We start from the raw sequence: 17,605 nt of genomic DNA, 5'->3' as shown, positions 1-17,605 counted from the left end.
GTCAAATGGCTCTTTAAATATGGATCATGAGATTTCGTAACTACGTTATGGCGTAAAGAATCGCTGAATCTGAACCGATTCTTTGAAACGAGTTGTTCAAAAGAACCGATTCCGGATTCTCTTCACTAATAATCTTAACGCCAAATAGGCTATTCAAACACCTAATATGTCACGCGTAGAGACTCTAAAACATATTATCATAAAATCACAATTTACCGCGTTGTACAGATTACAAAATAGGATCGCTGCAATAGAGTTGAACTACAGAATAGAAACACTGCTCGGTGCTTGCATATTAAATATTATTATTTTTTCGCAATTAAAACCTGCGTACTGTATTCAGAATTCAACACGGGACATTTATATTGAACGCTGTGACTTCGAAGTTTATGCTTGATAGAAAATTTTGGGCTCGTCCGGGATTTGAACCCGGGACCTCTCGCACCCGAAGCGAGAATCATACCCCTAGACCAACGAGCCGCGCAGTCAATAGAGAGAATACCGCCAAATAAACAATGGGATATATACCATGTTTTAAAGCTGATTCCATCATGTCTGTCGAACTTGTCGTAAACATTTATATGCACTGTTTATTCATTTGTTATTAGATAATCTACAGCAACTATTTTAAAACGTCACGCATGTAAATAGTTCTCGTCAGAAATACTCGTTTAGGCAGTCCTCTATTATTAGACGTATGTAGTGTTGAAGCAACAAGCAGGGTGATAAAGAAAAAAGCCAAGAGCGCGTCAATTAAGTTATTTTTTATATATCATACATAAGACTGTTTGAATATAATACAAAGGGCATTTTCATATACACAGCAAAGTCTTGACTAGATCTTACAATCTGTGGACACTTATCCTTTTTCCCCATGCTGTTCAATTATATAGTGCATGTTGCATGAAAAGGGTCAAGAAAATCTGGAAAAAGAAAAAAATCAAAAGGCAGAAGAATGTTGAATCAAAATCCATGATCTTGTGAAACAGTGACATTTAATGCATTTAAGAGAAAGGGAAGAAACAGACCTAGCAAAACCATGAGCATTAGAAAAGTGTGGACATACATGCGTCATACCCTGTGGAAAGATTCTTTCGGTACAAGTTATAAGCCCTACCTTTAATGTTGTCCTGTCAAATGCCTCTGACTAAAAGCGATTTTGGTCCAATGACCGAGTAAGACAAGAAGGGTAAAAAAAAAAAAAAAAAAAAAAAAAAACTAAATAGGTAAGCAAAAACATGGCAATGTAATTGACATACCAGCAGGAGCAATGTAGTGAGTTCTATACTTCCTTTATTTAAAAAAATATAAATATATACATAAATTCTATTTCAACTATTAAAAAGGGGCTGCATTTCATGAAAACTGCGCTAAATCAGATCTCATTTAGTAACAGCTGAAACAGGTGCACTCTTTAAAAGTTTCTGTAATTTTTAGATTTTGATTTTTGGAATGTTTTTGTCAACGTCATCAAACTGCATCATTCAAATGTTTTTATATATAAAAAACACTTTTAAATCCAGCCAACATTCAGGTAAACCTTCTTTCCGATTACCATTAGCCGTTGCGAGATTTGCAAATATACCAAACATGACTCTGGCTGCAAGTGATGACTTCGCGAAAGGAAAATCTGCACACACTTTCTGGCAGGATATTGTCCAACTGTCTGTAAAGAACTGCAAGATTGAGAGAAGTAGCAAACAAGGTTTCTTTGAAGAAATGAGAGCAAGTGAGAAGCTAGGTGGGGGTCTTGGGGGGCTCACAACCTCCAATATAAGAATCAGAGTGAGCATAGCTATCCTTAACATGACTGAAGTGCCTATAAACATTTATCCTCTTCAGAACAACATGCATGTGCCCAGTGTCAGTGTGGCAGCGCGTCGCCTAGTTTCCCTTTGAATTGTACATCTGAGGCAAGCATCAAACCAATCACTTGATAACAAATTCAACTCAGACTCAGAGGTCACAGTAGCTACAGTAGACTGCCTGAATAAATAAATTTAAGTAGCCACTTAGATTTAAAAAGGTAGAAATTAGCATGTTCATCAAATTAGGTATAAAAGGCAGCATCACTGACTGATAGACCAGGTAAATACAAAACAAAACACTTTTCTCTCCTCAGAATAATTTGTGATCTCTCAGCTACTCTGTAGCCTGCAGAGTAACCGTCAGAGTCCTTTCCCTCCCCTTGACAGGAAAAAAGAATGAAAATCGGGGAGGTTTATCCATAGAATTTCAGTATTTTGTTAACATTAAAACAAAGTGGTTCAGCAAAAGTTCCAGTTTGAGAGAGTATACAGACTAAAATGGACGTTGATGAACCTTGGGCTGAAGTGGTGAACTGCTACATTATTTCTTACAGACACCTAGTGCTATAAAAAACAACTGCTTTGGTATATCAAAAGAACGAAAGAAAGAAAGAAGACACTAATAAAGAAGAAAAACTGATTTGTGTAAAATTCACAGCATAATTCAAGAGGAGAAAAAAGGCAGTCACATAAATCTCATTACATGTCTTCTGTGTTCAACACAAAGAGGCAAATCTTTGCGGATGTTTTTCAGTGGGAACCACATGCTTGACGGGAATTAAGAAATGAAAAAGGAATAAAAGACAATTAATGGGAATGAATACCTTCCATGTGAAATCGCACTTCAGCAATTTTAGGAAGTCATGTAAGGGACGTTTGAACAAGACCCTGCAATTTGGAGTCCCTTAAATGAGAAATCTTGGCTAAATAAAGGCCTCTGAATAACCACTCTCGTTCACCTTCCCTAACCAATTAAGGACTCTTTAAATGTTAAAAATAGAGGACAGCCATCATCTCTATTTAATGATAAAGTCCAGCTCCTTTTCAGTCAAGGTCCAAAAGTCATAAGGCCAAAGGGTTCTCAACAGCAGCCCCAGATCCATCTGGATCCGGATCCGGATCTGTCCCCCCACCCCACCCCCCGTCACTCCTCAGTTGATGTACGTAGTCGAAGCCGCACGGTCTGGAGGACTCCAGGCCTGAAGAGTACTGCACCTGCCTGTCTCGGGCCCTAACAACAGCTCCTCCCCGCCGCTAGGCCAGCGCTCGCCACCGGAGCTCCGCAGCTTTGTGCCCCCTCTCGAAGAGTTACACGATACCGACAACACGAAATATCACTGCAAGTACTGCTTCCTTGACACGCTACAGGTTTAAACACACAGCTCTTTAGAGAAGTTTCACTTAAAGGGTAAATAAAAGAACGACCAGCCAAATTATAATGTCTAATGTTTCACTTGTTTGAACTAAACAAATGTTTTGCATTGCTTTACATATAAAAAGCTGTACGACAGCTCACAGATCTGAAATGCTCACTGTATTGAACAAATTAAATTAAATCTCCTAGTTTCAAATGTAACAGATGGTAAATAAGTACTTTATGCAGGTGAGTGAATCGGCATATGGACGTCTCAGTTTCACTATGGTTATTTGCAGTATTACTAACTTATCTAGAAATTGACAACGTAAAAGGATGGAAATACATATATACTTTTTTTTTTTAAATACTCTTCAATTTGTAGCGGTTCAGTGATATCTCCCCTCAGAAGTGAGCAGCTTTTATTCTCTATGCACCTTTTGAAAAACAGGAGAAAATGAAAACACCACCATAAAAAAAGGAAGAAAAAAATAAAAAATAAAAAATAAACAAAATTCACACAGAAAAACAAACCCATTTCAGCTAAAGTCACGAGCTGGCCATCGAGCTCTGCTGAACACAGACTCCAGTCATTGGAGAATCTTCCCTATCAATGCCTTGTCTCATGCCCAGGTGTCCCTCTGCTATAAAGTGACCAGTTCCTGTGTTCGTGGCAACAGGGTACGTGGGATGTCCAGCCATACCAGTCTCTTGGCGAGGATTTGAGAAGGCACCCAAACCCATACTCATACTCAAACTTCCGTTTTGGCTAAAGTCCAGGGTGTTGGCAGGAAGGTGGCGAAGCTGGTAAGCCTGGTTGCCTTGGTTTCCTGTGGAAGAGGAAGATGTGGAGGAAGAGGATGCAGAGGAAGACAGGGATGTCATGGACAGATGACCGTGCACCACCTCCATGGAATCCTGGGTGGAGGCGCTGTTAGTGGGCGAGTTGTAGAGTCGCGGCCGTGGTCGCGTTGCTATGACTTGTCCGTGGTGGTGGTGATGATGGTGATGGGGGTGCAATGCCTTGGGATGCTGGGGAGGCACATGAAAAGTGGTTTCCTGGACTGGATGAGTCTCTACAGTGACAGGTTCTGGTCCTACGATTCCAGGCCATACTACTGGTGGATGATAAGGCTGTCTCGCCTGCACAAACAAGGCAAATCAGAAAAGAAAAAAAAAATCAATCTTGAAGGCCAAACTTTGAATTCCTTTAACTACTTGACAAGATAAGCCAAGGGGACTCACCTGAGGGCAAAGGTTGTCACAGTCTATGGCTGGCATGGCTGTGCCGAAATGCCCGCCGCTGTGCCGATGGTGGTGAGTTGGATCGGATCTTGCTCTGCCACTGGTGCTTGTTCCAGACGATCCTCCTAAGGCAAAGCAAAGGAACTGTGTTAAGCTTTACCCAGAAACACCACTATCAAATCAGTGACAGTAAAGAGTTTAGACAGAATCCAGAACAGATTAAAACATATTAGAACCTGAGCTTGAGGATGTACTAGAAGTGGTCCCTGATGACTGCGACTGCTCAAGTGCAGGACTTGTTGACACACTACTGCTTGTATTTGTTCCTTCATCTGTCGTCTTCTTGAAGAAACTGTGCTGGAGGGCATAGTAGGGCTGAATTCGCGTCTTGGGGTCATAGTCTAGCATTCTGAGAATGAGGTCCTTGAACTTCAAGTAGTCAGCTACTGCGTGGCCGGATTCTCCCGCCCGACGACCGCCTGGTCCACCACATTCCACTCCCAAGATGGCATGGAGCTTTCGAGATGCCGGAGGTTTGTACTGCTCACAGAAAAGCAGAGTACAGAACTTACAACAATAATAAAACTTCACATGATAGTGATTCCACTTCAAAATATCAATAACACATACCCTTTTCCCATCTTTGGTCTTCTTAATGCTCCATGTGCCATCTGACAACTTCTCAAAAAACTTCCTGGCTTTTGGTGCTAGGTCCATAATGTGATTGGGTGGGATCCCAAGTACTTCAACAATTTTGTTCATTTGGTCCACCTATTGGGGTTTCATTTTAAAAATAAGTTTTGTCAGACTATTTGTTACTATAACAGTCAATTTTAATTAGGTAGAATTATCCACAATCAACTATGGCGTGACTCCCGTATTCTGTAACACATTAAACAAGAAGTAAGTGGATCTCAACTGAGGGGGCCTAAGCAAACCTCTAACGGGGCCTCAAGATAACTTAAAATAATTTCAAATGAAGACAAAACAAGCTTTAAATAAGCCTAAACAACTAAAAAAAATAAAGATAATATTCCTATTAGCCTCTTTTTTGTCTTTGAACATTTACATTTAATCACTTAGCAGACGCTTTTATCTAGGGCTGTACTCAACCAAAGAAAATCTTGGTCGACTGAAGTCCTGAAATTTTCGACTAAAAATCGACTAAAATCGACTAAAAATGACGTTAGAAAAAAACAAAAACATTAAATTAATTAGATGCGCACTGTGCGCAGTACTTGGTAGCCTTGTTGTCCGCCTAAATGAATTATAAATAAACAAACAACTAGTAGGCTATTTGCAGTATATTAAATCGTTTTTGACCTAATTATTTTGCACTGAAATGAGTCTGACACTCGAGTCTGTCAGCTCTGACAGCGCTGCATCACGTGCACCTGCGCAATATCATGATTTCCGAAAATAGTACTATGTTGTCAACTAGTGATATCATCACAAGAACTGTTGAGGAATATGCAACAAAAATTAGACAATTATTTTTGTCATATGTTATAATAATAAGTTATAACTGTCAGACACTATCATTTCACCGTGCATGTCCTCGCACCGAGCGAGGCTGAACATGAGCTCAGCTTCGCAGCTGAGACACGAATAGACTATTAATATTAACTTAAAGATTTTACTCTTAATAAACACAAAAGGCACGTCCACTTTAATAAAAAAATAATATTTATTAAACAAACCAGATCAAGAGCAGAAACGAAATAAAGTGCATAACTGAAAAATAAAGCATCCTAGGCTCAAAACTAACACAACCAACAGCACAGCGCAATTGCGCATTAGGCTCCAAATAAAAAATAAAAAAGTTAGGTTATCACACTAAAACATTGAAATATGCAAATTCTGATATGTTCATAGCCTACTCAAAACAGACAGGGCAAACGCAGACAAGTGAGCTTAACGTTACCACTTTTAGATGATATGTCATGTTTGTCGTCAAGCTGTGGAAAACTGTTGCTTGCAAACTTTGCATTCGACCTTTTTCATGTTATCAATTTTAACAAAATGCTGCCACACTGTCGATTTCTTTGTTGTTGACATGTTAGAAGAGGACTGACTATTAAACGCTCTCACAATTAAATAAATAATATTCAGCATCAAACCTTCTATGCTCGACGCTCTCTCTTGGGTTGGACTAATCCAAAAAAGGTGAAAACAAGGGGGGTGTTTTGAAGACAGACTGTTACAGTGAAACAAGGGTACTCTGAAAACACCCCCATTAGCAGTTAGTGCTTTCCACCTGATGAAATGAGCGCGCCTCAGCGCGGCAAAACTGATGAAATAAACGCGGCAGAAAATCGACCAATCAGAATTTTGGTCGAACCAGAACGTATCGACCAACTAATCGACTAATCGACTAGGACAGTACAGCCCTACTTTTATCCAAAGCGAATTACAAATGAGCATAATTTGAAGAATTATAAAAGTGTGATTCTGGTAAAGTCATATAAATGAATCAAATCTTATAACTCCTCAGGCATTTTATATATTATATTAATTAAAATATTTTATCAGGTAGAAATTTAGTAAAAAATTACTTTTAAAATGACTTTTGAGTCTAAAAGATTGAGAATCAATGGAATGTTATGGAAGTAAATTAGTAAGAATAATCATGATCATTAATAATCAATACAATTTCATATAGCTTACCTCATTTGCTCCACTAAAGAGAGGTTCTCCTGTATGCATTTCCACCAGAATACATCCCAGAGACCACATATCAATGGCCAGGTCATATGGCATTCCTAATAACACTTCAGGGGAGCGGTAGAATCGACTCTGGATGTACTGATATATCTGATGTGGGAGGAGGAATACAAAATTAAATTAAGCATACTGTGACAATCACCACACAGTCATTTTTAACATTCTCCACACAAGCAATAAACAAGGTGGTTCGTAATACCCTTTGTCCCAGTTGGCAGGAGCTCCCAAAGTCCACTATTTTGATGGCACTTCTCTTGGGGTTACATAGCAGGATGTTCTCTGGCTTTAGGTCACAGTGGATGATGCTGAGCTCAGGTGTAGCAAGAAACAGAAGTGCTGTACACAATTGCTGGGCAAACTTCCGTGTCAGATTCAAAGAGACACCTCTGAAGTTCGTATTTCGTAACAAGTCATACAGGTTGTATGACAACATTTCAAATACTAAGCAAAGATGATTCCGGAACATGAAATGCCGTTTCAAGTGTACTGAGAAAAAAAACAACAACATTAGATTTTGAATTGAAGTAATGCACTGTGTGTAAAGACTTTGAAAATAAATCAAAGAATTGAACAGTTACAACTTACCTATATAGTATTTCATCTCCGTGTCATGTTTGTTCATTAGCTCGAGAAGCCGCACTTCAATTTGAGCTTGATTCAGAAAGGCCTTCTTGTTCTTGATGATCTTAATTGCTACCCACTCTTGCTCAGCTCGGTCATAAGCTTTTACAACCTAAAATCATGTGTCAATTACATTCATAAGACAATCATTTTAAGTTTCATTCACTTATAAAATATCTAAACTACTCTGAAAACTTGATTACATATGGATTTTGCTTTCAAAGTCCAAAACAATAATTTAACATGTTTCATCATGGCAAAAGTTGATATTTCTTACTATTATTTTCCTTGACAAAATAAATCTGAAGAGACTCAAAAACATCATACCTGTCCAAATGACCCTTTTCCAATTAAAGAGTCAATTTCATAGCGGTCCATCCATTTTTCCCCATTCTTGACAACGTAGTCGTAATTCTCATCATCATAGCCATCATTAAAGACTTTTCTTTCTTTCTTGTGGCTGGAGTCCTCACCTTGACCCTGTTGATGCCGTCGTTTCTTTTTTGCATAATACACCTATACAAAGGAGTGAAAGCAAGTTTCACAGCATCAGTCTCAAATACGTAAGCATAGTTGTGCTCATAACTTTATTATTTAGTCTGAGAACTTCCTAAAAGACTTTTCATAGATACCTTCACATATAGTAGGGCTGCACGAGTATGACAAAAATCATAATTGTTGATTATTCCCTTGAAATTGTAATTGCGATTAGGCCTATTAATTACGATTATCACAATTTACACTGAATGATGTTTTGAAAAGCTTTATACAAATGTTTGAACCAACTGCATGCCATATTTTTATTTAAAAAAATAAATAAAAACAAGCTGAAAACACTCTTCCTGAAAAACTTTTATTGCTTTTCTATAGCATTAAGTCTCAAATGTCAACTATATATAGGTTTGGTTTCGTCTTTAATAATTTTTTTTTTTTTTGTAAAAATAATATGCATGGTTTAATATGGGCTTTCGCACCGGTGTAGACCTAGAAACGTAGTTATAGGAAGTAGCCAGTAGCCACCAGGGTGGTTCGCCGAGAACTAATATTCCACTAGGGCCGTTTTCCTGGTTGTATTCGCACTGCCAGTAGGAACTCTGAAGTGATCGCATCTATCACTGTTTTCCATGTTCATAGAGTTAGTTTGTGGAATAAATATTTAGGCTGTGTACATGGCTTTTTAAAAATGGCAGGTGCTGGCGTTTCGCATGTCACTGGTAGTACCTATTGTGCTGGGTACTCTTAAGTAGTTGTGATTCGCCTCTCACAAAATAACAAAACACCTCTTAAGCACGCAGAATAATGTAAGTGGACCTTTTTTTCTGTAATCACGGCTTTGAACGATCACGTAATCGTGGCATCCGTAATCGTAATCGCGATTAGAAATTCAATTAATTGTGCAGCCCTAACATATAGTATTCTAATTGTGTTCTTTATTACTACTTTTCATCTTCATTTGGTGCTTAACTACTACAAGGACAGTAATCTGGCAAAACACAGAAATAGGATTAAAATGAAGAAACTTCACCTCATTGATGTGTTTGTAGGTTTTGATCAGGTCTATGGAGAGCTTCCTCAAAGGAGCTAAAGTGGGGTCACGAAAGCACTGGGGCATGTGCCTCTGCAATAAAAAAAAAGTGGCAACACAAAGATTTAATAGGTGATATTTATTATTTCTCAACAAATCCAACTACTTTTGTCAACAAGGAAAAATAATCTATAAACAAGGTGAAATGTAACAGTAAGAATTAATTTTACAAAGTGCAATAATTGAGCATATTCCATCCATGTTTATTCAGATTTGCGTGTTTACGAAAAAAAAAAAAAAAAACTAAGTGAATAAACAAAAGCGGAGCATTCAGTACCTGGCTGGCAGTGAGTGCTTGTGTCTGATCACTGTATGGCAGTACAGCGACAGACTGGTCTGTACTCTGCTGGTGACAGTCACTGTACTGCTGGTGCGAATGAGGCATGGGAGCAGCCATCTGAAGACCAGCAGCATGGAAAGAAAGAGAGGGTGCAAGCCGGACAGACGAGGGTTTGCATGCTGAGGTCTCTCCCCCTGGAGGAAATTTAAGCTAAATTAGTGTGTGTTAGAACAAAATTCTCCTCTCTCCCTGTGATCCTTTGAATTGCAAACCTCTTTCAGGTTAATAAGAGTATCCTTTTTTCTCTGTTTTAGGAGAGCAAACCCATCCCTGAGATTTTTATGTAACCAAAGTGAAGCACAGGCTTATAGCACTAGAACTAACACAAAACAGGAGAGAAAGCAAATATATATATTATGTACAAAAATGTGTGTATTTATGTAATGTTATTTATCAGAATATATCCTATTAAGTGCAAATGCCAGAAAACTTAGGGCACTAGCAATTAAAGAAAAAAAAGAGCAAAAATACATAGAATCGATTAATATAGCTGTAAAGAAAAGAAAAATACAACAGTTCTCGTCTCAATTTCTAAATAAAAATAGAAAAGAGTACAGTGCAAATTTCATGTCAAGAGCAAAAAATTTGGTCAGAAATCAGTCCTCTTTTAGCTGTAAATTGTGATAATTATAAGGAGCTTGCTCATATATCAGCATCTCTTGCCAGGCAACACAATGCACCACAGCCACACAGAATCCCACCACTATTCAGAATCCCAGCAACAGCACCTAATTAGCATAGCCTATCACCAAGAAGATACAGTGTGATTTGGCAAGCCCATCAATGTTCAAGCCAATCACAGAAGAGTATGCAAATAGCCTACTTTTGTTGCCAGGGCAGAGCTGCTCCCATTTTCCAATAAGAAAACAAGAAATAAAGAAGAAATAAAATTGAACTTTGGCACACTTAGATGAAGCATCCACCACATTGGAGCCTGACAGCAAAATAGCAGCTCAGACCCCACTCATGGTGTAGGAGCAGAGAATGATTCAGCTGACCTAACTAAGGCAGGGCAAAGAATTCATGTGATCCACAAAATATCAGAGGATGGAAACACTTCTACAGCCTAAAACACAACCATTTCAAAAGATTTTCAAGCCAAAAGCCTATGAAATAATAATACATATTTCACAGCACATTTTACATTTGCTAATATAAATATTTAAAATTGATTCTATAATTAAAAATACAGTAAATTTTAATGCAGATGCTTCTTATATATATATATATATATATATATATATATATATATATATATATATATATATAGCTGTTCTGCTATGGCACATTTTTCAATATAGGCTTGATGATTCATGCTATCAAGGACTGCATGCAATTCAACAAGAGAAAACTGATTTATGTCATAATACAAACAGAAACAACATTATATTTTGCACTATGTAAGTCCCTCTAAATGTATGTCTAGTGCTGTTTCTGTGTGATTTATAAGCTGCCTTTATAATTCAAAGAATAAATGCAACAATTTTTGTGAGAATGTCTAGGACTGTATTATAATTATAAAGTTGGTAGCATACAAAATGTCAACAAGCCTTTGCAAATATAGGCTAAACATTCAACATGACCCTCAGCAGTGCATTTCACTATTCTGCATGTCACTCAACTTTACTGTTTACTGATCTGTGATTATCCTGTTTTAAAGGATGGAATCAAGTAAAACATAAATAAATAAAATTAAGTAGGACTAATTAAGTATTATTTGCTTTTTAACAACAAACTTGTGATGTGATTTGTAATAAATAAATGAATAATAAAATCATTCGCATGAGCTTTTGACATCTAATCCAAAACTCATTTAATTCAGCGTTTTTAAGTCATTTTATCCTATGACATGCCCGGGTAAACATACAGCAAATTCCTTTGACTATTGTACAGTGGGGAAATGTGATCACTAAATTACCATCTCTCAATAATGCCAAACTGAATTAAACAAATGCTGAATGCACATGCAAAAAGAACCTAGAAAAGTTATGGCTTTAAATAAAACATTTTCCGATCAATAATAAAGCTCTGTATCAACATAACTGGCCCTTACTTAGTTTAATAGCAGGCCAGCTCCCTGTACTTTAACGGCGTTCATGATAGCCACTGACACCTTCCTTTCTCAAATTGCAAACATATGTGCTAAATTTTCAAAAACATTATTCCTCTTAATATTTGGCATGGAGCACATGAACAAAAAAAAAAAAAAAAAGTGCAGCAAACAAAGACAAACCTGCACCCAAGTTATGACTAAGCAACAAAGAGTAAAAGCAGTTGGTTTTTGCTTATTTACTAGCCTATTTATTCCACTTCAAACTAATAAATGTTAAAGTGACTTAATCTAGCCATGCAATAGTCAACTTTAACCATTAGACATATGAATACTGAAATTTACAAATACCACAGGGATGAATAGACTAAGAGGTGCATAATTGCACAATAGTTTCTGCTTCAAAAAATAAATAAATAAAAAATTCTAACCTGAATGCATTATTTATCATTTATTATTTTATTTAATCTTTAATAATTGTAAAACATTTTCTTTCATTGGAATAAGTGTTAACTAACTTATCCAACACATTTAATCGTTTCCTTAAGAGTACTGCATGGATATAAGGACCGCAAATAAACTTGGATACAAAAAAACAAAAAACATTGCAATAAACGGACAAAACATATTAAAGAAAATATTACTCAAATCAATACTGGGCATGTAGTGCGCATGCATGTGTACTTTGTTTTTTAAACTTGGGCAACAATAAATTCCTACTTCTACCAGTAAGCCTAAATTTTCAAAACTTCTAACTAAACTTTGCCTAATTTAACCAAGGATACCTGAAGGCGTTCAAAAAGTAAAAACTTTCTTCCAATTCTCCCATTAAAAGTTAAAGTAAGATATAATTAATCTAAATAAATTTCTAAACAGCTAATCAAAACAGAAGCTCTCAAATGACACTCCAGCAGATTAGCTGGATTTCAGCACCGATACAACTCAAAAACAATTCAAATAAAATGCTGGGGAAAGGGATATGGGAATATCTATGGAGTATGAGAAGAAAACAAATGAGCGAAAGTATGGATCCTGGTCCCTTTGTGCATGTAGGCCTATTTCTGCATATCATATGTAGCAAAATTCACACATAATCTTATAGTGTGATTGAAATAAGCAGAGATGCACCGATTTATCGGCTGCTGATATTTATCAGCCAATTTCTGATCAATTTACAACCATTGGAATATCAACTATAGCATGAAAAAAGCTGATATAACAAATCAATTGTTTATTTATTAATTGTGTGAAGGTATTGAGTTGTATCATGTCTGTTGCATAATCCAATGTTTTGGATTGGATTGTTTTGGATTATGGGTAAAATAATTAAATAGCCTACTTCCCAAAACAAAATGAAATCTGTACAAAATACAGCAGGGCTTGAAAATAAGGACTGATCGGTGCCAGCGTGAACGACGCTCGGGACAGTTGACGGAACGGTCACTGTCCTGATCAGTCTAGTGCTGCATCTTCAGTGAAGTTTATCGTTACACGTTTTGAAGTCTTGCGAATTTAAATATTCAAGTGCAAGAAGAGAAAGAGAATTCAATTCTACTCACTGTGTGAGAAGTTTTATTTTTAAAAAGCCACAAAGTTGCGTCTCAGACAGCATGCAAATACTAAATTGAGTTCTCTTTTGCTTTTTCTAATTCACAAAAAAGTGCACATCTTGGCGAGTATCCTTGTAAACATAGACGTTAGGTTTAACATGAACATAAACAGTGGAGAAATGATATGCTTGTGTACCACAGTATATTTTAATTCATACAGTAAAGCGTATGCAATGTTATTTTACTTTGATTACTTTATTTCTGTGCCTGAAAACTACTGCTAGACCTACCTGAAAAGCAGTTTATTTCACGAGTATCTTTGTTGTGTTGTATTTATGTTGGCCTTTTGAATGTTAAATGGATCCATGTTCAATAGAAATTATTTGATGATGCAGCAATAAAACTCTCTCATATACCTTAATGCATACGTTTTTGAACTTTGCTAATTTAATACATGATGAGAACACTAATATATTTTAATGACAGAAGTTCATATAAGAGAGCAAGTAACAAATATCGGTATTTAAAATCGGCTACTACTAGTTTGTTAAAATTGGTATTGGCTATAAAAAAATCTGTGCATCCCTAAAAATAAGCACAAAACCCTCTGTTATACTGAGGCCACTGTCAATCACATTTGTGGGAGGAAGTGATAGACAAAAAAGATTGCATCTGACATAGATCTACCTATGAACTTTCAGAATAAAGTTTACCTCTGGGAAACAGACGCATCCAACCATGACCTTATTTAAGGGACATCTCTGTGTGTATATATTACATTCATATCTGAACCAACTGTACTTTTATTAGGGCTGCAAGTATAACAGTGCTAAAGCTGAACCTTCAGGTGACAGTGAGGGCAAATCTTACAGCCTGCCTTGTATTTACCTGGTCAGAGATCATTGTTCATCAAGCAAAGGCGAAAGCATCCTTCAGAAAGCTTTAACGTTACCTAGACTGACAAATGCAAATCTGAGTAGCGTGCCATCAATTCCTCCACATTAACCATAATAACTTGATATAAACCCTTGAATACTCAGCTAGCCTAGAAAACTAAGCAGAGTTCAACTGATTGACAGTGACAGGTAAAGCGAACCTTACCTGTCTAGCTGGCTTAGCCATTCATCGGGGTCGATCGGACTCGTTTAACGCCTCCATCGTCACGCAAAAGTCTAAACCCGTACTACATGACTGAGCAATGTTTGCTGGATAACTATGGTTAAGCATCACATCGCAGGCTAATGTCAGCCCCCCTCCCCCGACAGGAAACCAGCCTGATGGCTAACTGACAACACGCTAGTCATGGGGCTTCATCATCATCATCATCATCACCACCACCACCACCAACACAGTTACCAGTCAAGCACTCCCATCAGACTGATGTGATGATACACTTTTGCAATGACCAGCTGGCCGACTTTCTGCTGGTATACAAAATCGTTAGGCTGAACAAACCACATTTGCCCCTGCAGTCTGACCTAGCGGAGCTAACGTTACACGGGGGTTAACATTACCCGTTAAACGACTAGCAGACTTTTCTAAAAACAGTACAAAAGCTCACGACTGAGGCTTGAGGAGTGTAAAATCCGGCAGAGATGATCGGATAAGCTATTTGGTGTATCAAAAAAGATCGCTAACTAACGTAAGGGACGTTCTTAATCGGCTAGCCATCTAGGCCAAATCAAACTAACGTTAGCCTGTAGCTTCTAACTTACCAAACAAGCGATTTGTAAACAAACCTACACACCCCCTATGTTTCTATAAGACCTCTACAAATGTCAAAGACTCACCTTTGATGGTGTGATCTTCATTTAAAGTCCCAGATCCAGTAAAGTGAAGCGACTGATCCAGTTTCTCTACGCTGCTTCCGATGAGACACCCCTAATGTAACGTTACTGAGCCAGACGGGGCTAAATGCTTTTTATTTTAATTGGCAGATAAAACAGCGTCTTTCCAGTTCAGTTTTGCCTGTGTCAGTCTTCATGTGTGTATTTACAATGGTTTATAGGTGGTGAAGTGAAGGCTAGCGGCTAGTTAGCGCTCTTTCTCAGGGACTTTAACGAACGCAGCTAACCAGCTAGCGTCGGAAACGCACATTCAAGATTATTCGCTTCTGGAGAGGTGGAGGCGCAAAGTTATTGTTTTCAAGAGCAAACTTAATCACTAAAAACAACGACGTGCAGATATTATAGAAACAGCTGCATAAAAAAGGTGAACAAAAAAAAACGTTAAGCTTTTCTGTCAGTTTTCACAAAATGGCGCGCGTTCCAAACCTGCGCAGCGGACCGGCCCGGCGGACCCGAGACACGGACGACTAGCCCACTAAATATATTCCTGACATTCCGATTCTTTGTCCCGGTGTCGGTTTCAGTCCGACGCGGTTGGCGAAGCCTTTCCAAAATCGCCACTGTTACGAGCGCGTGACTGCATTATTCCGGCGGGAAGCGAAAACATTTGAAAGATTAAAAAAGCAACTGACAAAATGGCGACAGCCTGGGATGTTGCTATGGCAACTGTCAATCAAGCAACCCAGTACCCGGATGTTCAAATGACGATTTGTAAGGGGAAGCAGACAGTAAAGGTTGCTGCACGCAATGTGTCAATCAAGTAAAACTGTCATAAAACCTTTACACAGAAAATAATTTTTCAAAACGCTGAACAATTTAATGCCACATGGGGCTGCTTTTTATTTTGCGCTTTATTGACAGCTTACACAGAGTTTGTTCTAGCCTATGCATTATGCAAAATCTTATGTTTACACAATAATGATGCAGCTTTAAACATCTGTTTATTTTAGGTAAAACATACTATATAATAAGTAAAAAAAAAAAAATATATATATATATATATATATATATATATATATATATATATATATATATATATATATATATATATATATATATAACAATTGATACAAAGCTTAGGATCAGTAACATTCTAAAACATCAGAGGACATTGGAAGTTTATCCTGATTCTCATTGTGTTTTGTCAAGCTATGATGTTGAAAGTTTATTATTTATTAAAACTTTATGCACATCTTACTTAGCAGTGTCTCTCGGGTCTGTGTGATTCATTTTGTGCTTATCATCACTTGTCAGACTTGTCATTTTTACAGTCATTTGATAGTCCTGAGAAAAAAAAAAATGATGCATGTAATGTTAATGTTGAGTTTGTTCTTATCAAACCTGCACATCTGATCGCAGTTGCAATATATCAATATTTTGCCTATTACAGCACCATGGACAGCAACAGCTGCACTGAGAAATAAAAACTGTTGGGGGAGACTTAACAGGTGTTAACCATTTGAATGTAGGTTACACCATTCTCCAATTTACCTTACCAGACAAAGACAAAGTCCATGGAGCAGGGTTCCTCAACAATTACCTCTTCAACCACAAAATAGTTAAACTTTTCTATTTGTTTTTGTAATGTATATTATTGTTTTATTCTATATTTTCTATTGCCTAATTTTAAAAGTATTCAAACACATCTCCATCAATGATAATTTTGGTCTGTCATTTTACTAAAGAAATATGGAATATTTTGGACATGGTTTGCAACGTCCATGATGACCCATGGTCCATGATGACCCATTATATTAGGTGGTGTTTATGGGAATGTTGTTGTAATGTGCTACAACTGAGCAGTCATCACCTAATGCTACAAATACTGAGATTCTGATATAACGTCAAATGTTTCTTTTAGAATGTCTCTGAAGGATCATGTGAGACTAATGTGTGACACAAATTTCTCAACGTGTAAATATTTGTATGAACATAAAAATTCAACAACTGAGACATAAAATGAATAAGTTTTAAAGACATTTGCAAACAGAAATTGAATAACGACTCTTTGAACAAATGACGGTGCGGGGTCAGCCCTATGTTCCCACAGCCCTATGTTCCCACGGGGAAAAAAAGAATGTTTGTTTTTTTTACGATTTGTCTAAACCCCAGTTACGGGTAGGTTTAGGGGTGGGGTCAGGGGTAGGCCATTTGTGGGAACATTGTCTAAACCCCAGTTACGGGTAGGTTTAGGGGTGGGGTCAGGAGTAGGCCATTTGTGGGAGCATAGGTCTGTGGGAACTTAGACATGCTCCCGACGGTACTACCAAATCGGTCAGTTCAAGTCACTTCTAAGTTCTCGAACACATCTGGGGGGGACATATTACACGTGGTTTGCCACAGCAAGGATGATGTCCTTCCTATCTCCCTGTAGCACTGTCTTAAGTGTTTTACTTTACGGACGTTGCAGTTTATTGCTCTGGTCGCATCTGCAGTCTTCATGTCTCCCTGCAGCAGGACTATGGCATGTTCACACAGGTG

General features: G+C 37.6%; 1 protein-coding gene across 2 annotated transcripts; it reads right to left on the bottom strand.

Moving 5' to 3' along the window:
- Positions 1-1,277: 1,277 nt before the first annotated feature.
- On the bottom strand, positions 1,278-15,808 carry dyrk1ab (dual-specificity tyrosine-(Y)-phosphorylation regulated kinase 1A, b). 2 transcript variants are annotated; one of them, XM_081371177.1, is made up of 11 exons: positions 15,068-15,808; positions 9,615-9,811; positions 9,278-9,370; positions 8,080-8,268; positions 7,717-7,864; positions 7,331-7,617; positions 7,075-7,221; positions 5,038-5,178; positions 4,644-4,947; positions 4,408-4,532; positions 1,278-4,305 (listed from the first exon to the last, which is right to left on the bottom strand). In XM_081371177.1, exons 2-11 carry the CDS (start codon positions 9,732-9,734, stop codon positions 3,712-3,714), a joined length of 2,148 nt encoding a protein of 715 aa, XP_081227303.1. In that variant the 5' UTR covers positions 9,735-9,811; positions 15,068-15,808; the 3' UTR covers positions 1,278-3,711. The 2 variants fall into 2 exon arrangements, with proteins under 2 accessions (XP_081227303.1, XP_081227304.1); XM_081371178.1 differs by lacking the exon at positions 9,615-9,811 and having other exon boundaries at positions 1,450-4,305; positions 15,068-15,219.
- Between the last annotated feature and the right edge of the window lie 1,797 nt (positions 15,809-17,605).

Source organism: Scardinius erythrophthalmus (assembly GCF_964197995.2).
Source record: "Scardinius erythrophthalmus genome assembly, chromosome: 7".
In the NCBI taxonomy this organism is placed as follows: Eukaryota; Metazoa; Chordata; class Actinopteri; order Cypriniformes; family Leuciscidae; genus Scardinius; species Scardinius erythrophthalmus.
This window is presented reverse-complemented; position numbering and strand designations above follow the sequence as displayed.